This window comes from Buceros rhinoceros, unplaced genomic scaffold (genome assembly GCF_000710305.1).
Source record: "Buceros rhinoceros silvestris isolate BGI_N320 unplaced genomic scaffold, ASM71030v1 scaffold23518, whole genome shotgun sequence".
Classification (NCBI taxonomy): domain Eukaryota; kingdom Metazoa; phylum Chordata; class Aves; order Bucerotiformes; family Bucerotidae; genus Buceros; species Buceros rhinoceros.
In genome coordinates this window covers 3,358-3,826 of record NW_010427740.1, presented here as the reverse complement: position 1 = coordinate 3,826, position 469 = coordinate 3,358, and the positions used below count along the sequence as shown (strand labels likewise).

Here is a 469-nt window from a genome sequence, read left to right as displayed (position 1 = left end):
GCGTCCTCCCCCCTCCGGGGGTCGTGTGCTGCCCGAAGGGGAGAGCAAGCAGCTGAAACCAGGGCACAGAGGGCTGTGCCCCAGCAGCAGACACGGGCGGGAGCTGCCTGGCCCTCATGGTGCTCAGGGCTGCGCCCAGACTCACCCTGAGACGATACTCCTCCTCGGGCATGGCCTGCACTGCCCTGATGGCCCTCTCCATGAGCTTCACCAGGTCCTCGTTGAGCAGCTCCCGAGAGACCTCTTTGCTGTTGGCTTTGGCGAGGACGGAGTAGACGCTGTTTTTGGCACGGGCACGGCCCCGGGCCTGCAGCAGAAAGGCCAAACGCTGCGGTCAGCAGAGGACAGGCATAGCCAACCCCCCCCACCTCCCTGTGCCACCCCTCGAGGACAGATCCACCCCCACTACCCCACTGTGCCTAGCCAAGGAGATGCTTTGCCAGAGGCTGGGGCGATCAACCGGGGTCGC

At 65.9% G+C, this 469-nt stretch overlaps 1 protein-coding gene across 1 annotated transcript in view; it reads right to left on the bottom strand.

Annotated features, from left to right (window-relative positions):
* Positions 1–469, bottom strand: part of DHX58 (DEXH (Asp-Glu-X-His) box polypeptide 58) — a gene marked incomplete at its 5' end in the record, with an annotated part of 5,024 nt that overhangs the window by 1,271 nt on the left and 3,284 nt on the right. The window contains 1 exon segment of the mRNA XM_010142037.1: positions 146–307. Coding sequence (XP_010140339.1) covers positions 146–307 — 162 coding nt within the window.